Below are 19573 nucleotides of genomic sequence, written 5' to 3'. Positions count from 1 at the left end.
TTGAAATTAAGTTGTTTTCAAATCGCTGAGCACAAGCACCCGAAGAAGACATCTTTTCAACTTTCACTTTCAACCAAAACCGACCATATTGGATGTCGGGTATGGTCTTATTGTCAACGTCTTTTTAATGACATTTTGACATTGTAAATAAGACTTTGTTCTTAACTGACTTGCCTAGTTAAATAAAGGTTACATTACTACAATGTTAAAAACATTGTACATTGTGCTATTAATTCAAATACTCCTGTGATTTTAAAGCATTCTACATTGTGACATCATTAGAACACTCCTACTACAATGTTAAAGCATTCTACATTGTGACATCATTAGAACACTCCTACTACAATGTTAAAGCATTCTACATTGTGACATCATTAGAACACTCCTACTACAATGTTAAAGCATTCTACATTGTGACATCATTAGAACACTCCTACTACAATGTTAAAACATTCTACATTGTGACATCATTAAAATACTCCTACTACAATGTTAAAACATTCTACATTGTGACATCATTTCCATTGATATCATGAAACAACTCCTTCATAAATGTATTTTCTGATGTTTAAATCACAGATCTTTTATCAGAGTATCTCTTCCAACATTGACTACAGCTATGAGGTTTCTCTCCTGTGTGTTCTCAGGTGTGTAGTCAGATGGCTAGATGAAGTGAAACTCTTCCCACATTGATCACAGCTATAAGGTTTCTCTCCAGTGTGTATTCTCAGGTGTGCTACCAGGTTGCCTGCATGAGCAAAACACTTTCCACATTGATTACAACTATATGGTTTCTCTCCTGTGTGTGTTCTCTGGTGAATAGTCAGATTGCTGGATGTAACAAAACTCTTCCCACATTGATTACAGCTATAAGGTTTCTCTCCTGTGTGTGTTCTCTGGTGAATAGTCAGAATGCTAGATGTAGTAAAACTCTTCCCACATTGATCACAGCCATGTGGTTTCTCTCCTGTGTGTGTTCTCTGGTGAATAGTCAGATTGCTAGATGTAGTAAAACTCTTCCCACATTGATCACAGCTATGAGGTTTCTCTCCAGTGTGAATTCTCTGGTGTGATTGTAATGTATATAATTTGGAAAATGTCTTCCCACATTGATCACAGCTATAAGGTTTCTCTCCTGTGTGTGTTCTCTGGTGAATAGTCAGATGACTAGATGTTGTAAAACTCTTCCCACATTGATCACAGCGATGGGGTTTCTCTCCAGTGTGAATTCTCTGGTGTGATTGTAATGTATATAGTTTTGAAAAGGTCTTCCCACAGTCAGCGCAGCTGTAAGGTTTCTCCCCTGTGTGTGTTCTCTGGTGTGTTTTCAGGCTGCTTGGAACATTAAAACTCTTTCCACATTGATCACAGCTATTACGTTTCTCTCCTGTATGGATTCTCTGATGTCTTTTGAGCTCTGCTGAAGAGGTTCTCTTCCAACAGTCAGAGCAGCAGTGAGATGTCTCTTCTGTGTGAAATCTCTGGTGCACTTTCAGTGAACCTGATATTGAGTAACTCTTCCCACGGTCAGAGCAGTGGAGAGATTTCTTCCCTGTGGGTTTCCGCTTGAGATGTTCTGATGTGGAGAGATTCTTGTCTGCCTCGTCAGCTTCATGATGTTGTTGAGGCTCCCCAGTGGATCCACGATGGTCACGTCTCTCTCCTGTGTGAACAACAAGTCAAACAGATGGTTGAAAAGGCCCACAACAGCAGAAATCCACTGTTTATTTGAGCTAAAAAGGTGATGCCCATGATGCTGTACAACAATTTACGTTCTTAATGAATGTTTAAATGCTTTTACAAACTTATTTGACAATCAGTGAACATCAGTCACATTTTGTCTTGTTTTTTTTCTCACTTTAGTTGTAAAGTTGATGATTCTAGAATGTCTATATGGGCCCTTTTCTGTGTTTGCTCAAATTTGCCACACGAGGATGATGTGCATGCAATTTAGTTGCAGAAACTTTTCCCCGCTGAAGAAGAAACCACTAGTTATGGACGTTGTATATCTACGTTGATAAAAAATGGTGAGTGGCGATTGTAGTTTTTCACAATGTATTCTGAATATTACAGCGCAAGATCAGGAGAGCTACTGAAGGAAACTCACATTAAGCTCTGTGTCTATTCACTAATTCACCACCGCGGGGGAAAACTCAGGGGAGTTCTCATAGGCTGACAGCAAAAATAGCCTCCATTTACAGGTTGAATATGAATACTTTTGGATTATAATTGTGAGGCTCGTTTCTCCTGCTTAATATAATGTTTAAGCGGTAAAAAAACAAAAAAACAACAACAACATTTTAATACATTTTAGAATAAGGCAAAACAGTCTGAACTGGACCAGACGGTAACCATAACAACCACAGACATGGTCAGAGAATCAGACAACCAATAAAAACCTCAGAAACATTTAAAAACTGACCAGTTTCACATACAGTCTGCGTCCCAATTGGAAGAAAGTCAAGGGGCCTGAATACTTTCCGAAGGCCCTGTACACTGAATGAAAACATTGCTCTTTCTATGACATACACTGACCAGGTGGATCCAGGTGAATCAGAGAAGGGTGAAAGGTTAAGAGTTGACCCTGAACTGACAACCAATTAGCAAAATAAAAAACAATCCCAATAAAAAGCTGTTTCAGCTGAGATCTATTTGTTTTGCATCAATGGGCTGCATCTCAATCCACCAATCATCTGTCTTCTCACATAAACGTCTGTAGCGTCCGAACAGCTTGGGCCTAAACACTGATACTGAAACCCCCTCTGTGGAAAGGCAAGTCTCTCACAAAAAACACATACAGTACCAGTCAAACGTTTTGGACTAGATTTCTACATTGTAGAAATGTCTTATTTTAAATGCTAGGAATCTTAGCACAGTAGTTCATGTTATGTATATTAGTGCAGGCTGCACACAGTGGACTTCCTACTAGGGCACACTGCATCAGTGTTAACAGTGGACTTCCTACTAGGGCACACTGCATCAGTGTTAACAGTGGACTTCCTACTAGGGCACACTGCATCAGTGCTAACAGTGGACTTCCTACTAGGGCACACTGCCTCAGTGTTAACAGTGGACTTCCTACTAGGGCACACTGCCTCAGTGTTAACAGTGGACTTCCTACTAGGGCACACTGCATCAGTGTTAACAGTGGACTTCCTACTAGGGCACACTGCCTCAGTGTTAACAGTGGACTTCCTACTAGGGCACACTGCCTCAGTGTTAACAGTGGACTTCCTACTAGGGCACACTGCCTCAGTGTTAACAGTGGACTTCCTACTAGGGCACACTGCCTCAGTGTTAACAGTGGACTTCCTACTAGGGCACACTGCCTCAGTGTTAACAGTGGACTTCCTACTAGGGCACACTGCCTCAGTGTTAACAGTGGACTTCCTACTAGGGCACACTGCCTCAGTGTTAACAGTGGACTTCCTACTAGGGCACACTGCCTCAGTGTTAACAGTGGACTTCCTACTAGGGCACACTGCCTCAGTGTTAACAGTGGACTTCCTACTAGGGCACACTGCCTCAGTGTTAACAGTGGACTTCCTACTAGGGCACACTGCCTCAGTGTTAACAGTGGACTTCCTACTAGGGCACACTGCATCAGTGTTAACAGTGGACTTCCTACTAGGGCACACTGCCTCAGTGTTAACAGTGGACTTCCTACTAGGGCACACTGCCTCAGTGTTAACAGTGGACTTCCTACTAGGGCACACTGCCTCAGTGTTAACAGTGGACTTCCTACTAGGGCACACTGCCTCAGTGTTAACAGTGGACTTCCTACTAGGGCACACTGCCTCAGTGTTAACAGTGGACTTCCTACTAGGGCACACTGCCTCAGTGTTAACAGTGGACTTCCTACTAGGGCACACTGCCTCAGTGTTAACAGTGGACTTCCTACTAGGGCACACTGCCTCAGTGTTAACAGTGGACTTCCTACTAGGGCACACTGCCTCAGTGTTAACAGTGGACTTCCTACTAGGGCACACTGCCTCAGTGTTAACAGTGGACTTCCTACTAGGGCACACTGCATCAGTGTTAACAGTGGACTTCCTACTAGGGCACACTGCCTCAGTGTTAACAGTGGACTTCCTACTAGGGCACACTGCCTCAGTGTTAACAGTGGACTTCCTACTAGGGCACACTGCCTCAGTGTTAACAGTGGACTTCCTACTAGGGCACACTGCCTCAGTGTTAACAGTGGACTTCCTACTAGGGCACACTGCCTCAGTGTTAACAGTGGACTTCCTACTAGGGCACACTGCCTCAGTGTTAACAGTGGACTTCCTACTAGGGCACACTGCCTCAGTGTTAACAGTGGACTTCCTACTAGGGCACACTGCCTCAGTGTTAACAGTGGACTTCCTACTAGGGCACACTGCCTCAGTGTTAACAGTGGACTTCCTACTAGGGCACACTGCCTCAGTGTTAACAGTGGACTTCCTACTAGGGCACACTGCCTCAGTGTTAACAGTGGACTTCCTACTAGGGCACACTGCCTCAGTGTTAACAGTGGACTTCCTACTAGGGCACACTGCCTCAGTGTTAACAGTGGACTTCCTACTAGGGCACACTGCCTCAGTGTTAACAGTGGACTTCCTACTAGGGCACACTGCCTCAGTGTTAACAGTGGACTTCCTACTAGGGCACACTGCCTCAGTGTTAACAGTGGACTTCCTACTAGGGCACACTGCCTCAGTGTTAACAGTGGACTTCCTACTAGGGCACACTGCCTCAGTGTTAACAGTGGACTTCCTACTAGGGCACACTGCCTCAGTGTTAACAGTGGACTTCCTACTAGGGCACACTGCCTCAGTGTTAACAGTGGACTTCCTACTAGGGCACACTGCCTCAGTGTTAACAGTGGACTTCCTACTAGGGCACACTGCCTCAGTGTTAACAGTGGACTTCCTACTAGGGCACACTGCCTCAGTGTTAACAGTGGACTTCCTACTAGGGCACACTGCCTCAGTGTTAACAGTGGACTTCCTACTAGGGCACACTGCCTCAGTGCTTTCAAGGGGTTTTCTTCATTTTTTATATGTTCTACATTGTAGAATAATAGTGAAGACATCAAAACAATGAAATAACACATGTGGAATCATGTAGTAACCCCCCCCCCAAAAAAATATGTTAAACAGATCAACAACAAAAAAGTGTGTTGAAACAAATATGCATTTTCATTGGATTTCAATTAACAGGTGAATTTCCTTCCTTCTGAATGCTTTTGAGACAGTTGGCATTCTCAACCAGTTTCATGAGATAGTCACCTGGAATACATTTCAATTAAATGGTGTGCCGTCTTAAAAAAGTTAATTTGTGGAATTCCTTTCTTCAATGCTTTTGAGCCAATCAGTTGTGTTGTGAAAAGATAGGGTTGGTATGCAGAAGATAGCCCTATTTGGTAAAAGACAAAGTCCATATCATAGCAAGAACACCTTAAATAAGCAAAGCAAAATGACTGTCCATTATTACTTTAAGATATGACGGTCAGTCAATCCGGAACATGTCAAGTTTCTTCAAGTACAGTCGCAAAACCATCAAGCGCTATGATGACATTGTCTCTCATGAGGACCGCCACAGGAAAGGAAGACCCAGAGTTAGCTCTGCTGCAGAGGACAAGTTCATTAGAGTTACCAGCCTCAGAAATTGCATTGCAGCTTAAATAAATGCTTCACAGAGTTCAAGTAACAGACACATCTCAACATCAACTGTTCAGAGGAGACTTCATGGTCAAATTACTGCATAGAAACCACTAATAAAGGACACCAATAAGAAGAAGAGACTTGCTGGGGCCAAGAAACACGAGCAATGAACATTATACCGGTGGAAATTTGAGATATTTGGTTCCAACGAGAGAGAGAGACAGAGAGACAGAGACAGAGAGAGACAGAGAGAGAGGGCAACCAGTGAAGAACAAATACCATTGTAAATACAACCCATATTTATGCTTATTTATTTTATCTTGTGTCCTTTAACCATTTGTACATATATAATATGACATTTGTGACTGTGTGAATCAGGCCTTCATGGTCAACCAATAAGAAGAAGAGACTTGCTAGGGCCAAGAAACACTGGACATTAGACCTGTGGAAATCTGTATGAACATTAGACCGGTGGAAATCTGTCTTTTGGTCTGATGAGTCCAAATTTGACATTTTTGGTTCCAACCGCTTTGTCTTTGTGAGACGCAGAGTAGGTGAACGGATGACCTCCACATGTCTGGTTCCCACTGTGAAGCATGGAGGAGGTGTGATGGTATGGGGGTGCTTTGCTGGTGACTCTGTCTGGGATTTATTTAGAATTCAAGGCACACTTAACCAGCATGGCTACCACAGCATTCTGCAGCGATACACCATCGCATCTGTTTTGCACTTAGACTATCATTTGTTATTCAACAGGACAATGACCTAACACACCTCCAGGCTTGGTAAGGGCTATTTGACCAAGAAGGAGAGTGATGGAGTACTGCATCAGATGGCCTCCACAATCACCCAACCTCAACCCAATTGAGATGGTTTGGGATGAGTTGGACGGCAGAGTGAAGGAAAAGCAGCCAACAAGTGCTCAGCATATGTGGGAACTCCTTAAAGACTGTTGGAAAAGCATTCCAGGTGAAGCTGGTTGAGAGAATGCCAAGAGTGTGCAAAGCTGTCATCAAGGCAGAGCGGCTACATTGAAGAATAACACTAACACTTTGGTTACTACGTGATTCCATTTGTGTTATTTCATAGTTTTGATGTCTTCACTATTATTCTACAACATAGAACATAGAAAAAAGAAAAGAAAAGAAAAACTTGAGGCGGTAGTAGTAGGAAGTCCACTGTGTGCAGTTCACCCTGCACTAACATAAATAACATGAGCATGTCTACTTCGCTAAGCATCCCAGTAAAGCAATTAAAACAATCAAGCATCCCAGAAAAGTGCTAAAATAGCCCACGTTAACATACAGTGGGGAGAAAATGCAAAACCGGCAGTGTTTCCTACTTACAAAGCATGTAGAGGTCTGTCATTTTTACTTATGTCCTGCAATAAAATGCAAATGAATTACTTAAAAATCATACGTGATTTTCTGGATTTTTGTTTTAGATTCCGTCTCTCACAGTTGAAGTGTACCTATGATAAAAAATTACAGACCTCTACATGCTTTGTAAGTAGGAAAACCTGCAAAATCGGCAGTGTATCAAATACTTGTTCTCCCCACTGTATGTAGCTTAAAAAACAACAATAATTTGCTTGTAACAGTTGACATTCATATTCTGACTATCTCTGAAACTCACTTAGATAACACCTTTGATGATACAGTGGTAGCAATACATGGTTATAACAGCTACAGAAAAGACAGAATTTCCAAAGGTGGAGGTGTGGCCGTTTTATATTCAGAACCACATTCCTGTAACGCTTAGAGATGATCTCATGTGAAATGAAGTAAGATGGCTACAGGTTCATCTGCATCTCACCTAAAGCCCATTCTGGTGGGAAGTTGCTATAGACCAAGTGCGAACAGTCAGTATCTGGATAATATGTGTGAAATGCTTGATAATGTATCTGATATCAACAGAGGTATATTTTCTGGGTGATTTAAATATTGACTGTCTTTCATCAAGCTGCCCACTCAAGAAAAAGCTTCAAACTGTAACTAGTAACTGTAAGCCGGTTCAGGTTATCAGACAACCTACCAGCATTGTTACAAACAGCACAGGAATTAAATCATCAACATGGTTTGATCATATCTTTACTAACGCTGCAGAAATGTGTTTTAAAACAGAATCCAAATCCATCAGATGTAGTGATCACAAAATAGTAGCCGTATCTAGGAAAACCACAGTTCCAAAGGCTGAGGATTTATTCAAGAGGTTTTGTAGTGATTCATATGTTGTTGATGTGAATAATATCTGTTGGTCCGTGGTGTGTAATGAGGAGCAACCAGACGCTGCTGGTCTGTGGTGTGTAATGATGAGCAACCAGATGCTGCACTTGACACATTTATGAAATTGCTTATTCCAGTTACTAATAAGCATGAACCCATTAAGAAAAGGACTGTAAAAACGGTTCAATCCCTGTGGATTGATGAGGAATTGAAACATTGTACGGTTGAGAGGGACGAGGCAAAGAGAATGACAAAAAAAAGTCTGGCTGCGCAACCGATTGCCCTGCAAACTGAGAAGTCATGTTTCTAAACTGAATAAAAAGAAGAAACTACACTATGAAACAAACATAAATGATAGAAAGAATGATAGAAAAATGATAGAAAGAATGATAGAAAGAATGATAGAAAGAATGATAGAAAGAATGATAGTAAAAAAGGTTTGTAAAGTTGGGCAAAAGGGCAAACTCAGCTCCATCATTCATTGAATCAGATGGTTCATTAAATCACAAAACCCACTGATATTGCCAACTACTCGAATCACTTTTTCATTGATTAGCAAACTAAGGCTAATCAAAGCTGACACATCCAAATATAACTGTTCAAATTATGAAAGACAAGCATTGTCATTTTTTTTCTTCGTAAACTGAGTGTGGAAGAAGCTAAAAAAAAATATTGTTGTCTATAAACAATGACAAGCCACCGGGGTCTGACAACTTGGAGGGAAAATGACTGAGGATAACAGCTGACGATATCGCCACTCCTATTTGCCACATCTTCAATTTAAGCCCACTAGAAAGTGTGTGCCCTCAGGGTCTGGAGGGAAGTAAAAGTCATTCTCAATAATATTAAAACACACTTTAGTGCCTCAAATAACCGACCAATCAGCCTGTAAACAACTTTTTTTTTCAATCTTTACTAACGACATGCCACTTCACTGACATTTTCAACGTCTCCCTGACCCAGTCTGTAATACCAACATGACAGACAACTATAGTCCCTGTGCCCAAGAACGCCAAGGTAACCGGTCTAAATGATTACCACCCCAAAGCGTCACATCCGTAGCCATGAAGTGCTTTGAAAGGCTGGTCATGGCTCACATCATCCCAGAAACCCTGGACTCACTCCAGTTTGCATACCGCCCCAACTGATCCACAGATCTCTATTGCGCTCCAAACTTCCCTTTCCCACCTGGACAAAAGGAACACCTACGTGAGAATGCTGTTCATTGACTACAGCTCATCGCTCCACACCATAGTGCCCTCAAAACTCATCACTTAGCTGGGACCGAACTCCATCTGCAACTGGATCCTGGACATCCTGACAGACTGCTCCCAGGTGGTGAGGGTTGGCAACAACACATCCACCACACTGACCCTCAACACAGACCCCTCAGGGGTCGTGCTTATCATGGACTACAGGAAACGGAGGGCCAAACTTTCCCACGTTCACATTGACTTGGCTGTAGTCGAGCCGGTCGAGAGCTTCAAGTTCCTCTCTGTTCACATCACTGACCAATTATGGTCCAAACACACCAACACAGTCGTGAAGAGGGCATGACAACGCCTCTTCAAATTCAGGAGTATGAAAAGATTTGGCACGGGGGCCTCAGATCTCAAAAAGTTATACAGAGGCACCATTGAGAGCATCTTGACTGGCTGCTACACCGCCTGGTTTGAGAGCATCTTGACTGGCTGCTACACCGCCTGGTTTGAGAGCATCTTGACTGGCTGCTACACCGCCTGGTTTGAGAGCATCTTGACTGGATGCTACACCGCCTGGTTTGAGAGCATCTTGACTGGCTGCTACACCACCTGGTTTGAGAGCATCTTGACTGGCTGCATCACCGCCTGGTTTGGCAAGGTGCTATAGAGTGTGGTGCGTACTGCTAAGCACACCACTGGAGCCAAACTCCCACTCAGGGCCTCTATACCAGGCGGTGTCAGAGGAAGGCACTAAATATTGTCAGCCACCAGCCATCCTAGACTGTTCTCTCTAGGTCCAAAAGGCTCCTTAACATTCCACTTCACAATAACAGCACTTACAGTGGACCAGGGGAAGCTCTAGCAGGGCAGAAATTTTACGAACTGACTTGTTGGAAAGGTGGCATCCTATGACGGTGCTACGTTTTAAAGTCACTGAGCTCATCAGCAAGGTCATTCTACTGCCAATGTTTGTCTATGGAGATTGCATGGCTGTGTGCTCGATTTTATACACCAGTCAGCAGCGGGTGTGGCTGAAATAGCTGAATCCACTAATTTGAAGGGGTGAACACATTTGTATATGTAGTGTACTTGCAACTGCTCGACAAAATAAATATTAAAAAAATCTTGACAAACAGCCTACTGACAAAACAATCGACCAGTCGACTAGTGTCTGAATATTGGCTGAATATTATACAATGACTTATCAACAGCTCTAACAATTTGACCTCCACAGGGAATCTACACTGGTCATTCTAGAATATACTATATAGCCTAGAAACCTGGTTAAACTATCATTATGACCTCATGGATGAATTCTAGAATATACTATATAGCCTATAACCCTGGTTAAACTATCATTATGACATCATAGATGAATTCTAGAATAGACTACGGTCAACCCTAAAACAATTGGCTGAATATTACACAATGACTTATCAACAGCTCTAACAATTTGACCACCACAGGTAAACCTACACTGGTAGCTATAGAAAGACCCATATAATATATCACCATTGATTCCTGAAGAATAGAGCTTATAAACGACTCATGTTTCAACTGTCTCACCCCATCAGAAACCTATAATATAACAGTGCCTGTATGACGCCACTGTTTGTAAACAAACACTGTATAGCTTCAAAAGTAGGTTAAAACTCTTATGTTTAACTCATGGATGGCCAGTCCTTGTATTCATTATGTAGTAAACTCAGGGGGTAGCCCTGAGCTTAACTCAAACCTGGGTCCAGTGACCGTCAAGCCAACAACTTATAACTGTTACGCCAAGATGTCTGAACTTCTTGACGAGGTCGCTCGGTGTTGGGTTACGGTTTCTACAATAGCGTTCTCTATGAATTTGAGAGTGGTTACACTTCTCCTTTCCCCATCTGTTCACCAAACCAAGTCTCTGGGCAGCCATTTTGTTGCTGTTTAAAAACCACACACAACCCAGCAATCTGCAGTTCAAACAAAAACAAATCTGTCATTCCGCCACTTCATAAACGTTTATGATGTAACAATGATGTGATGATGTAATTCCACATTCCACCACTGTTTAGGTAATGAGATGATGGATGGGGCTGGAGAAATGTAACTACTCTCAAATTCATAGACAGACCTATGGATGCAAGGACTGACCATCCATGATATCAACATTATAGTTTTAACCATGTTGAGGCTATACAGTGGTGGTTTACATTGTTTCTAAACATTGGAGTAAAACAAGCTTATTTGGGTTCTGATGGGGTACAACAGTTGAACTCAGCTCATGAGGCATGTGTTATATTCTTCAAGAATATAACACATTAGCATTTGCAGATTTCCGCGTTAACACCAAACATCAGTTCAACAACTGCAGAGTTTGTGCCTCTGTATTTAAAACAGTACTTACTAGTGTTAATCAGGGAACGGTTTCTCAAAACCATCATACTGCTATGTTCATCATTAGAACCATTGGATGCCTTAAGATGCGTTTGGGAAACCGGGCCCAGATATTCAGTTTCCTCCTCTTCTGCCTCCTCCTTTTTCGACGTGACAGTCATCTCCTCCTCCTCCTCTTTCACTCTGAACGCGTCTTCCTCTTCTTTCACTGAAACGTATTTCTCTTCTTCTTTCACGGTAACAGCCTCACCCTCTACTTGTTTTTGTATTGTAACAGCCTCCTCTTCCTCTTTCATGAGACCCTCTTCCTCCGTCCAGCAGACCTCCTCTTCTTTATCAGGAGGAGAGTAGTTTAGTGAACTCATGGTCGGAGATGTTAGCTAGCTATGCTAATGCTAACTTAACCAGCCAGCTAGAAGACCAATAATAACAAGGCCGTAAATGGGATAACTAACAAGACGACAGAAGTGTGTTTAAAACCCAGTGGCTAATAAACACTAATGCGTCTAAAGATCTTTATTGGTTCGTCTATTTTGTCTAGCAAGCTACCGAGGTGTCTGACTAACTGTTGCTGCTGTTGAAAGAAGCGTTCCGTCCACTAGATTATACGTCACACCAGCAGCATCGCCTTAAAGTCGCAGACCGCCATCTGCTGACTGGAGTGGGTAACGCAGTTGAGAGAAATCAATATTTTATTTTCAGAAGAAAAAAAAAAGTTAAACGGTAGGAAGTGTTTACTCACCAATGTAGCAACACAGTGTAGTTTTATAAAGACGTAATAATGTAGTTGTAGTCACGACCTGATTACCTATATGGCGGTGCACAATTCGACGTCGTCTGGGTTTGGCCGGAGTAGACCGTCATTGTAAATAAGAAGTTGTTCTTAAAACTGCCTGGTTAAATAAAAGGTTAATAATAATAATAACAACACTGCTAACTGAAACACTAAATGTTCAGTGAATGTGAGTCTATTTAGATGGTTCATTCATAATTAGCTTTCCTTTTTCCCACAGCCTGCCTGCTCTGTGGTGCTCAACCCAGACAGTTAGCTTTCCTTTTTCCCACAGCCTGTCTGCCTGCTCTGTGGTGCTCAACCCAGACAGTTAGCTTTCCTTTTTCCCACAGCCTGTCTGCTCTGTGGTACTCAACCCAGACAGTTGGCTTTCCTTTTTCACACAGCCTGTCTGCTCTGTGGTACTCAACCCAGACAGTTAGCTTTCCTTTTTCCCACAGCCTGTCTGCTCTGTGGTGCTCAACCCAGACAGTTAGCTTTCCTTTTTCCCACAGCCTGTCTGCTCTGTGGTGCTCAACCCAGACAGTTGGCTTTCCTTTTTCCCACAGCCTGTCTGCTCTGTGGTGCTCAACCCAGACAGTTAGCTTTCCTTTTTCCCACAGCCTGTCTGCCTGCTCTGTGGTGCTCAACCCAGACAGTTAGGTTTCCTTTTTCCCACAGCCTGTCTGCTCTGTGGTGCTCAACCCAGACAGTTAGCTTTCCTTTTTCCCACAGCCTGTCTGCCTGCTCTGTGGTGCTCAACCCAGACAGTTAGCTTTCCTTTTTCCCACAGCCTGTCTGTCTGCTCTGTGGTGCTCAACCCAGACAGTTAGCTTTCCTTTTTCCCACAGCCTGTCTGCCTGCTCTGTGGTGCTCAACCCAGACAGTTAGCTTTCCTTTTTCCCACAGCCTGTCTGCCTGCTCTGTGGTGCTCAACCCAGACAGTTAGCTTTCCTTTTTCCCACAGCCTGTCTGTCTGCTCTGTGGTGCTCAACCCAGACAGTTAGCTTTCCTTTTTCCCACAGCCTGTCTGCCTGCTCTGTGGTGCTCAACCCAGACAGTTAGCTTTCCTTTTTCCCACAGCCTGTCTGTCTGCTCTGTGGTGCTCAACCCAGACAGTTAGCTTTCCTTTTTCCCACAGCCTGTCTGCCTGCTCTGTGGTGCTCAACCCAGACAGTTAGCTTTCCTTTTTCCCACAGCCTGTCTGTCTGCTCTGTGGTGCTCAACCCAGACAGTTGGCTTTCCTTTTTCACACAGCCTGTCTGCCTGCTCTGTGGTACTCAACCCAGACAGTTAGCTTTCCTTTTTCACACAGCCTGTCTGTCTGCTCTGTGGTGCTCAACCCAGACAGTTGGCTTTCCTTTTTCACACAGCCTGTCTGCCTGCTCTGTGGTACTCAACCCAGACAGTTGGCTTTCCTTTTTCCCACAGCCTGTCTGCCTGCTCTGTGGTGCTCAACCCAGACAGTTAGCTTTCCTTTTTCACACAGCCTGTCTGCTCTGTGGTGCTCAACCCAGACAGTTAGCTTTCCTTTTTCCCACAGCCTGTCTGCCTGCTCTGTGGTGCTCAACCCAGACAGTTGGCTTTCCTTTTTCACACAGCCTGTCTGCCTGCTCTGTGGTGCTCAACCCAGACAGTTAGCTTTCCTTTTTCACACAGCCTGTCTGTCTGCTCTGTGGTGCTCAACCCAGACAGTTAGCTTTCCTTTTTCCCACAGCCTGTCTGCTCTGTGGTGCTCAACCCAGACAGTTGGCTTTCCTTTTTCCCACAGCCTGTCTGCCTGCTCTGTGGTGCTCAACCCAGACAGTTAGCTTTCCTTTTTCCCACAGCCTGTCTGCCTGCTCTGTGGTACTCAACCCAGACAGTTAGCTTTCCTTTTTCACACAGCCTGTCTGCCTGCTCTGTGGTACTCAACCCAGACAGTTAGCTTTCCTTTTTCACACAGCCTGTCTGCCTGCTCTGTGGTGCTCAACCCAGACAGTTGGCTTTCCTTTTTCCCACAGCCTGTCTGCCTGCTCTGTGGTGCTCAACCCAGACAGTTGGCTTTCCTTTTTCACACAGCCTGTCTGCCTGCTCTGTGGTGCTCAACCCAGACAGTTAGCTTTCCTTTTTCCCACAGCCTGTCTGCCTGCTCTGTGGTGCTCAACCCAGACAGTTGGCTTTCCTTTTTCACACAGCCTGTCTGTCTGCTCTGTGGTGCTCAACCCAGACAGTTGGCTTTCCTTTTTCCCACAGCCTGTCTGCCTGCTCTGTGGTGCTCAACCCAGACAGTTAGCTTTCCTTTTTCACACAGCCTGTCTGCCTGCTCTGTGGTGCTCAACCCAGACAGTTAGCTTTCCTTTTTCACACAGCCTGTCTGTCTGCTCTGTGGTGCTCAACCCAGACAGTTGGCTTTCCTTTTTCCCACAGCCTGTCTGCCTGCTCTGTGGTGCTCAACCCAGACAGTTAGCTTTCCTTTTTCACACAGCCTGTCTGCCTGCTCTGTGGTACTCAACCCAGACAGTTAGCTTTCCTTTTTCACACAGCCTGTCTGCCTGCTCTGTGGTGCTCAACCCAGACAGTTGGCTTTCCTTTTTCACACAGCCTGTCTGCCTGCTCTGTGGTGCTCAACCCAGACAGTTAGCTTTCCTTTTTCACACAGCCTGTCTGCTCTGTGGTGCTCAACCCAGACAGTTAGCTTTCCTTTTTCACACAGCCTGTCTGCTCTGTGGTGCTCAACCCAGACAGTTAGCTTTCCTTTTTCACACAGCCTGTCTGCCTGCTCTGTGGTGCTCAACCCAGACAGTTAGCTTTCCTTTTTCACACAGCCTGTCTGCCTGCTCTGTGGTACTCAACCCAGACAGTTAGCTTTCCTTTTTCACACAGCCTGTCTGCCTGCTCTGTGGTGCTCAACCCAGACAGTTGGCTTTCCTTTTTCACACAGCCTGTCTGCCTGCTCTGTGGTGCTCAACCCAGACAGTTAGCTTTCCTTTTTCACACAGCCTGTCTGCTCTGTGGTGCTCAACCCAGACAGTTAGCTTTCCTTTTTCACACAGCCTGTCTGCCTGCTCTGTGGTGCTCAACCCAGACAGTTAGCTTTCCTTTTTCCCACAGCCTGTCTGCCTGCTCTGTGGTGCTCAACCCAGACAGTTGGCTTTCCTTTTTCACACAGCCTGTCTGCCTGCTCTGTGGTGCTCAACCCAGACAGTTGGCTTTCCTTTTTCACACAGCCTGTCTGCCTGCTCTGTGGTGCTCAACCCAGACAGTTAGCTTTCCTTTTTCCCACAGCCTGTCTGCCTGCTCTGTGGTGCTCAACCCAGACAGTTAGCTTTCCTTTTTCACACAGCCTGTCTGCCTGCTCTGTGGTACTCAACCCAGACAGTTGGCTTTCCTTTTTCCCACAGCCTGTCTGCCTGCTCTGTGGTACTCAACCCAGACAGTTGGCTTTCCTTTTTCCCACAGCCTGTCTGCCTGCTCTGTGGTGCTCAACCCAGACAGTTAGCTTTCCTTTTTCCCACAGCCTGTCTGCCTGCTCTGTGGTACTCAACCCAGACAGTTAGCTTTCCTTTTTCACACAGCCTGTCTGCCTGCTCTGTGGTGCTCAACCCAGACAGTTAGCTTTCCTTTTTCCCACAGCCTGTCTGCCTGCTCTGTGGTACTCAACCCAGACAGTTAGCTTTCCTTTTTCCCACAGCCTGTCTGCCTGCTCTGTGGTACTCAACCCAGACAGTTAGCTTTCCTTTTTCCCACAGCCTGTCTGCCTGCTCTGTGGTACTCAACCCAGACAGTTGGCTTTCCTTTTTCACACAGCCTGTCTGCCTGCTCTGTGGTGCTCAACCCAGACAGTTGGCTTTCCTTTTTCACACAGCCTGTCTGCCTGCTCTGTGGTGCTCAACCCAGACAGTTGGCTTTCCTTTTTCACACAGCCTGTCTGCCTGCTCTGTGGTGCTCAACCCAGACAGTTAGCTTTCCTTTTTCACACAGCCTGTCTGCCTGCTCTGTGGTGCTCAACCCAGACAGTTGGCTTTCCTTTTTCACACAGCCTGTCTGCCTGCTCTGTGGTGCTCAACCCAGACAGTTGGCTTTCCTTTTTCACACAGCCTGTCTGCCTGCTCTGTGGTGCTCAATCCAGCCAGTTAGCTTTCCTTTTTCCCACAGCCTGTCTGCCTGCTCTGTGGTGCTCAATCCAGCCAGTTAGCTTTCCTTTTTCACACAGCCTGTCTGCCTGCTCTGTGGTACTCAACCCAGACAGTTAGCTTTCCTTTTTCACACAGCCTGTCTGCCTGCTCTGTGGTGCTCAACCCAGCCAGTTGAAAACTGTCTGCCTGCTCTGTGGTGCTCAATCCAGCCAGTTGAAAACTGTCTGCCTGCTCTGTGGTGCTCAACCCAGCCAGTTGAAAACTGTCTGCCTGCTCTGTGGTGCTCAACCCAGCCAGTTGAAAACTGTCTGCCCACTCTGTGGTGCTCAATCCAGCCAGTTGAAAACTGTCTGCCTGCTCTGTGGTGCTCAATCCAGCCAGTTGAAAACTGTCTGCCTGCTCTGTGGTGCTCAATCCAGCCAGCTGAAAACTGTCTGCCTGCTCTGTGGTGCTCAATCCAGACAGTTAGCTTTCCTTTTTCACACAGCCTGTCTGCCTGCTCTGTGGTGCTCAATCCAGCCAGTTGAAAACTCCAAAAAAGAAGACCGCTCTGAGCCGTCCGCATGGTCCTAAAGCACACCCCATCCGTTTTTGTATCACATTGCAATGATATAACTAGGTAAAAGTGAAATTTCAGAATGTGGGGGGGACACCCCCCTGGCTCCAGTTAAAGCGTCCCTGCAAATAGCACTCAACCCAGACAGTTAGCTTTCCTTTTTCACACAGCCTGTCTGCCTGCTCTGTGGTGCTCAACCCAGCCAGTTGAAAACTGTCTGCCTGCTCTGTGGTGCTCAATCCAGCCAGTTGAAAACTGTCTGCCTGCTCTGTGGTGCTCAATCCAGCCAGCTGAAAACTGTCTGCCTGCTCTGTGGTGCTCAATCCAGACAGTTAGCTTTCCTTTTTCACACAGCCTGTCTGCCTGCTCTGTGGTGCTCAATCCAGCCAGTTGAAAACTCCAAAAAAGAAGACCGCTCTGAGCCGTCCGCATGGTCCTAAAGCACACCCCATCCGTTTTTGTATCACATTGCAATGATATAACTAGGTAAAAGTGAAATTTCAGAATGTGGGGGGGACACCCCCCTGGCTCCAGTTAAAGCGTCCCTGCAAATAGCACCTGCCTTTCAGAGAGCAGCATTTCTTTATCAACCGGAAGCAATAAGCCCAATTAGTCCTCCATGACAAACAAAATCATAAACAACAGAGTAGGCTCATAAGTGCTTAGTTTTAGGGTTATGCTCAGGTTAAACAGATTTATACTTCATAATTCAAGTCTTATTCCTGAAGACTGTAAAATATGACAGAAAATGTTATCTTTTAGGCCTAAAGATATAATGGGGCGGCAGGGTAGCCAAGTGGTTAGAGTGTAGAGGCGGCAGGTAGCCTAGTGGTTAGAGTGTAGAGGCGGCAGGTAGCCTAGTGGTTAGAGTGTAGAGGCGGCAGGTAGCCTAGTGGTTAGAGTGTAGAGGCGGCAGGTAGCCTAGTGGTTAGAGTGTAGAGGCGGCAGGTAGCCTAGTGGTTAGAGTGTTGAGGCGGCAGGTAGCCTAGTGGTTAGAGTGTAGAGGCGGCAGGTAGCCTAGTGGTTAGAGTGTAGAGGCGGCAGGTAGCCTAGTGGTTAGAGTGTAGAGGCGGCAGATAGCCTAGTGGTTAGAGTGTAGAGGCGGCAGGTAGCCTAGTGGTTAGAGTGTAGAGGCGGCAGGTAGCCTAGTGGTTAGAGTGTAGAGGCGGCAGGTAGCCTAGTGGTTAGAGTGTAGAGGCGGCAGGGTAGCCTAGTGGTTAGAGCGTTGGGCTAGTAACCAGCAGGTAGCCTAGTGGTTAGAGTGTAGGGACGGCAGGGTAGCCTAGTGGTTAGAGTGTAGGGACGGCAGGGTAGCCTAGTGGTTAGAGTGTAGGGACGGCAGGGTAGCCTAGTGGTTAGAGTGTAGGGACGGCAGGGTAGCCTAGTGGTTAGAGTGTAGGGACGGCAGGGTAGCCTAGTGGTTAGAGTGTAGGGACGGCAGGGTAGCCTAGTGGTTAGAGTGTAGGGACGGCAGGGTAGCCTACTGGTTAGAGTGTTGGACTAGTAACCGTTCTGTCCCTGAACAGGCAGTTAACCCATTGTTCCTAGGCTGTCGTTCTGCCCCCTGAACAGGCAGTTAACCCATTGTTCCTAGGCTGTCGTTCTGCCCCCTGAACAGGCAGTTAACCCACTGTTCCCAGGACGTCATTAAAAATAATAATAATTATTATATTATTATTATTATTGTTGTTTTATTATTATTAACTATTGTAAATAAATAAAGGTCAAAATAACCTAATAGTTTTATTATCTGTTGTAGAAAGCGATGGTTTAGAAGAAGCCTAAATAAAATTCATAGTTAAACACAACATCCAGCTATGTCTATATCTAACATTATCCTGCAATAGATGTTACAATTGGTAATATTATGTCTGTCTTCTTCTAATGCCTCTTAAGCAGGTTGATGTTTATTGTGATGAATCTCGGCCCGGAGGCAGAACTGACAGATTTCCGCTAGACGGACCAGCTGGAGTCAAAATGTGCAATATTGTAAAAATGTATGAAAAAACAAATTTTATGTTTATTAGGCATTAGGGTTAGTAGTATGGTTAAGGTTAGGGTTATTTAAGGTAAGGATTAGGCATTATGGTTATCAGTATGGTTAAGGTTAGTAGTATGGTTAAGGTTAGGGTTATTTAAGGTAAGGATTAGGCATTAGGGTTATCAGTATGGTTAAGGTTAGTAGTATGGTTAAGGTTAGGGTAATTTAAGGTAAGGATTAGGCATTAGGGTTATCAGTATGGTTAAGGTTAGTAGTATGGTTACGGTTAGGGTTATTTAAGGTAAGGATTAGGCATTAGGGTTATCAGTATGGTTAAGGTTAGTAGTATGGTTAAGGTTAGGGTTATTTAAGGTAAGGATTAGGCATTAGGGTTATCAGTATGGTTAAGGTTAGGGTTATTTAAGGTAAGGATTAGGGTTATCAGTATGGTTAAGGTTAGGCATTAGGGTTAGCAGTATGGTTAAAGTTAGGCATTAGGGTTAGCAGTATGATTAAGGTTAGGGTTATTTAAGGTTGGGGTTAGGCATTAGGGTTAGCAGTATGGTTAAGGTTAGGGTTAGCAGTATGGTTAAGGTTAGGGTTATTTAAGGTTGGGGTTAGGCATTAGGGTTAGCAGTATGGTTAAGGTTAGGGTTAGCAGTATGGTTAAAGTAAGGGTTAGGTATTAGCAGTATGGT

At 44.8% G+C, this 19573-nt stretch overlaps 1 protein-coding gene across 1 annotated transcript; it reads right to left on the bottom strand.

Moving 5' to 3' along the window:
• Window positions 1-543: 543 nt before the first annotated feature.
• LOC116373134 (zinc finger protein 501-like) lies at window positions 544-12055 on the bottom strand. The gene is made up of 2 exons (XM_031821853.1): window positions 11459-12055; window positions 544-1663 (listed from the first exon to the last, which is right to left on the bottom strand). The coding sequence occupies exons 1-2, from the start codon at window positions 11811-11813 to the stop codon at window positions 618-620; spliced, it is 1401 nt and encodes a 466-aa protein (XP_031677713.1). The 5' UTR covers window positions 11814-12055; the 3' UTR covers window positions 544-617.
• Window positions 12056-19573: the final 7518 nt, after the last annotated feature.

This window comes from Oncorhynchus kisutch, unplaced genomic scaffold (genome assembly GCF_002021735.2).
Source record: "Oncorhynchus kisutch isolate 150728-3 unplaced genomic scaffold, Okis_V2 scaffold4023, whole genome shotgun sequence".
Taxonomy (NCBI): Eukaryota; Metazoa; Chordata; class Actinopteri; order Salmoniformes; family Salmonidae; genus Oncorhynchus; species Oncorhynchus kisutch.
The sequence above is the reverse complement of the archived record's forward strand: the minus strand, read 5'-3'. Positions and strand labels throughout refer to the sequence as shown.